The sequence below is a fragment of the Corvus brachyrhynchos genome, unplaced genomic scaffold (genome assembly GCF_000691975.1).
Source record: "Corvus brachyrhynchos isolate BGI_N302 unplaced genomic scaffold, ASM69197v1 scaffold334, whole genome shotgun sequence".
NCBI lineage: Eukaryota > Metazoa > Chordata > Aves > Passeriformes > Corvidae > Corvus > Corvus brachyrhynchos.
This window is the reverse complement of record NW_008238316.1, coordinates 1,648,596-1,652,592: the sequence shown is the minus strand read 5'-3', so window position 1 is coordinate 1,652,592 and position 3,997 is coordinate 1,648,596. Positions and strand designations below refer to the sequence as shown.

The 3,997-nt window shown below is 45.3% G+C and overlaps 1 protein-coding gene across 15 annotated transcripts in view; it reads right to left on the bottom strand.

Annotated features, from left to right (window-relative positions):
* The window catches only part of PCDH15 (protocadherin related 15), a 572,690-nt gene that overhangs the window by 173,954 nt on the left and 394,739 nt on the right, over positions 1-3,997 (bottom strand). For all 15 annotated transcript variants that reach the window (XM_017733770.1, XM_008633276.2, XM_017733771.1 and 12 more), the window contains one exon: positions 939-1,051. In XM_017733770.1, coding sequence (XP_017589259.1) covers positions 939-1,051 — 113 coding nt within the window. The remainder of the gene's footprint in view (positions 1-938; positions 1,052-3,997) is intronic.

Below are 3,997 nucleotides of genomic sequence, written 5' to 3'. Positions count from 1 at the left end.
GGCTGCTCGGGAGAAGGAGCAAATCCCAGATTCCAACAGCCTTGGAACTGCCAGACTGTCGGAGCTGGCTAGGAATGAGTCTCTTCCAGGCACTGGACTCCCAAGTTCTTTCTGCTACCACGATGAGGAAGGGCCTGGAGCATCTCCGTGCCCAGCACAGGCTGAGGGAGCCGGGGCTCCGCGGCCCCGAGAGGACCCCCAGCTGAGAGGGGCCCTCAGCCCTGGCTGTCCCTGGCTGCAGGGAGGGCTCCGAGCAGGGCCCGGGCTCTGCTCCGGGGCCCAGCAATGGCACCAGAGCACCGGGCAGGGCCTGAGCCCAGCAATTGCCCTGCCCAGGAGGCAGAACTGCTGCCCTGGGCAGTGCCCAGCCCTGAGCACATTGGCCACAGAGGCTCTGGGCTCTCCTCCCTGGGGCTGTTCCAGAGCTGTGTGCACACAGTGCTGTGCCTGTGCTCCGGGATGGCCCTGCTGGTGCAGGGAGGTGCCCTCTGTGGTTCCTGGGATTCTGTGAATATTCACTACTCAAACATGAATTATTCCCCGCTGCCCCAGCCTGACCCGTGCTGGGGTTCTGTGACCCTTCCCCACGCACACAATGATCTGTATCGCCGTGATCCGCTAGCATGGGCCGCGAACTGAACACGTGAAATAGAAACCAGCTGCAATCTCAGGACAACGGGGCTCATAAAAAAGCGAGGGGACAAGTGGTGCTGAGTTTGTTCACACAGTGTAACTAGAAACGTTAAAACTTTGCCACATTCATTCCCTTTTCACAAATACTTCACACCCTTCTTCCCCCTGATGGTGCTAAATGACGCCTGAGAGGCTAAAAAAAGGAAGTGAAAACTGCAGGAAAGACAAGAGGCCCACCCCACTTGTTCTCCAGAGCTTTTGTTTTAATCGAAAGAATATAAACACACGAATTCAGCCTGAATTACCTTAATAACCAAGTCAAACTTCTGGTGTAAATCCCTATTTATTGGCTTGAGGAGGGTGAGTTCAGCCGTTGTGAGATTCATATGGAAATACTGGGGATAATCCTCAGGAGTACCTGCAAAAAAGACATTGAGGTTTGAACAACTCTGAAAGATTTAGTTCAACAATGTGTTTGTTTTACTCATTAATCATCAAAGGAACAAAGCCTAATTCTGTTGTTGGAAGGATAAAATACTGCTTTATTTGGACGTGGAGCTTAAGGATACTATAAAGTTATGTATTTAATATTATTATTTCCTTACTCTTCATAACCATGAAGATTCCTCTCAACTGGGACTCCCTAAGTACTTAACAAGAGGAATATTATTAATAACATATAAATAATATATACAAGTAATAACACGAGTAATAATAATATGATAACAACAGGTTATTTTGAAATCCCTCTAGGAAAAACAAGTTTCTCAGGGAGGAAGCACCAGATGAAACCTCCGACAGTTTCCATTAATTGTCAGCTGTAAATGGTGTTTTCATGGCCGTGGATTTCCAGGATATTCTTCAGGCCGGTGTAAACAGAAGCGTCAGAGTCTGAAGGGATTTGGGAGCCTGTGGAGATTGAGGAAGGGCTGTACCAAGGCTGTGCCTGGCAGCTGCAGCCCAAAAATGTCCCTGTGCCTAAGCCGAAAGGTTCCAGCACCACAGCCTGGCACAGGAGAAGGGAAAAATTCCAGCTACAGCGATTCTGAGCCCAGGGAGTCTCAAAGAAAAGGCTCAGAAAGCCCAAGTGCTCTGCACGGAGTGAACTCCGGCATTCCCAGCTCAGCAGGATTGCAAGAACATCCCAAGAAGACAAAATTCTGATTATAAGCCTAAAATCTCGAGGGGTTTGGGTCCGGGAGCAGCCCTGTCAGCAGCTGAGGGCAGAAGGTGCTCCTGGCTCAGGGGTAAGAGCCCCCGAACATCCCTGAGCCCGGGGGTTGTGAGACCCTAAAGCTGCCATGGGAGCAGCACGAGCCTGGCCCTGCCCAACCCTGAATCCAGCCAGGACTGCGGCATGAGATACAACACATTCCTGATAAATGCTGCTGTTACTTGCTTTTCAAGTGCAATGTTAGAAAATACTTTTAGAAAGCCAGGAGATAAATTACTGCAGTAATTTAATTTGCAATCTTAAAATATATAAATTACATAAATATAAAAATTATATAAAGAATATAAAAATAAATATGTTTATATGTATTTTATATCTATTTTTTCTGTGACTCTCTTGATATACACCAAACCCAAAAAGCAGCAAAAGATCCACCATGGATTATTTTTTCTCTTACACCACCAGCAAAAATTCAGAGCTTGGAGCTCCAAGTCCTGTGTCCCCTTGCTTCGCCTTTGAATTTCAACTTCTAATGAATTAATCTAATTTTTGAAGAGCACAAGGGAGCCAGCAGGAGCTCCAAACTTTTGGCAGGTAACAGATTGCTGGTTTTAGAGGCTGCACATCACCCAGGGCTGGTGCTGAAGCTAAAAAAATCAAGAAATTAAGGAGCGAATGCAAAAACTCTGAGAAAGGAGAAAACAAGAGGGGCCCTGAAGGAGAACAAATACACAGGGGAGGAGGGTGAGAGTCACAAAGGGATCTAGAGAAGGGGAGATGAGGCTAACGGTGTGTCAGGATGTCAGGAAAGAATCCAGGCAAAAAAAAAGGGAAAGAAAACAACCCAAAAAACTCCACAAACGGCCAAACCAAGCTCACCAATCAAGGAGGAAAAGGCAGCAAGGTGGACGATAGAAAAGCGAAAATTAAAGCATAGCAGAGATGGATGCCCAAATGCTAACGGGGGATGCCTGCTCAGCTCCTGCCCAGCACGGGAAGGGCTCAGATTCCTGGATTCCTGAACTGTGGGAGCCAGGTTTTCCAGGAACAGGGATACCTGCTTCTGCAGGCACAGAAATATTGGCATTTTGACAGAGCTGAGCAGCCCTCAGTCCACCTCTGCCTGCTCTGAAGATCCAGGGGTGAGCTCCAAGTCTCCTGCGTCCAGAAACTCCCATGTGTTTGGAGAGGCTGGGGGATCAAAATGTGGGGGGCCGGCAAGGGGGAGAAGGAAAGGACTCCTCAATTTGCTTTTCCCAGAGCCAGAGGAGGGGGTTTGTGGGACCTGGGGCTGGTCCCACACAGGACTGGAGAGGATGCTCCTCCCCCTTCCCAGAAGCTATTGTGCATTTTTGGCTCTTTCTTTAAAATATCAACCAAAAGCATCCAAAACTGGCAGCAGAAATCACAGAGCCAGTTCCAAGGGCAAAAAGCTGATGATTGAAAGGAAAATTCGGTTTTCCTCAAGGATTGGCCCCAGAGAAAATAAAGACTTCAAATTACTCCCAAAAAGAGTATTTTACTAGTGATTTACTGGTTAATTATTTACTAGTAATTTACTATTTAAAAGAATACATTTTACTATTTAAAATAATACATTTTACTATTAAAACCAATAAAATTTTTGAGTCAAAAATCATAAAATTTACTGGTAGAATCAATAACACTGCTAGCAAAAATAAAGGGAGGGGCCTTGCTTCACAGCTGGATAAATGCAGGGAATGTGGGTGTATTGCAAAGACCCAAAGAAATGAACATTCCCAAAAGCCAAGGGTTGGAAAAATGAGTGTATTACCAAAAAAAAAAAAATTTCCAAATATCGCATTCCCAAATGTTAAATATATCAAATATCCACAGTGTCTCACACAGGTGGGCAAAGAAAAAAGGGAAAAGAAGAACCAAATAAAACTGAGTCAAATAAAAAACAAATTAAAAATCATTCTCATAAGTAACTTATTCCCTAATTCCATGGGCACAGTTCAAACCTCCCAGTGTTTAAAAAAGGACGTTTCTAAAGATATCCAGGAGAATGAGGTTGAGATCTAAAGAAAAGGGGGGAAAAAATCCATATAATGAGAAATATCTCCAAGGCCCATTTCCTGTGGAACTACTTAATATTTTCTGAGGCTAAAACAGAAATAGCAAATCCTTGTGGAGATGAAGGCAGACTTAAAATCCAGAAAGAAATCC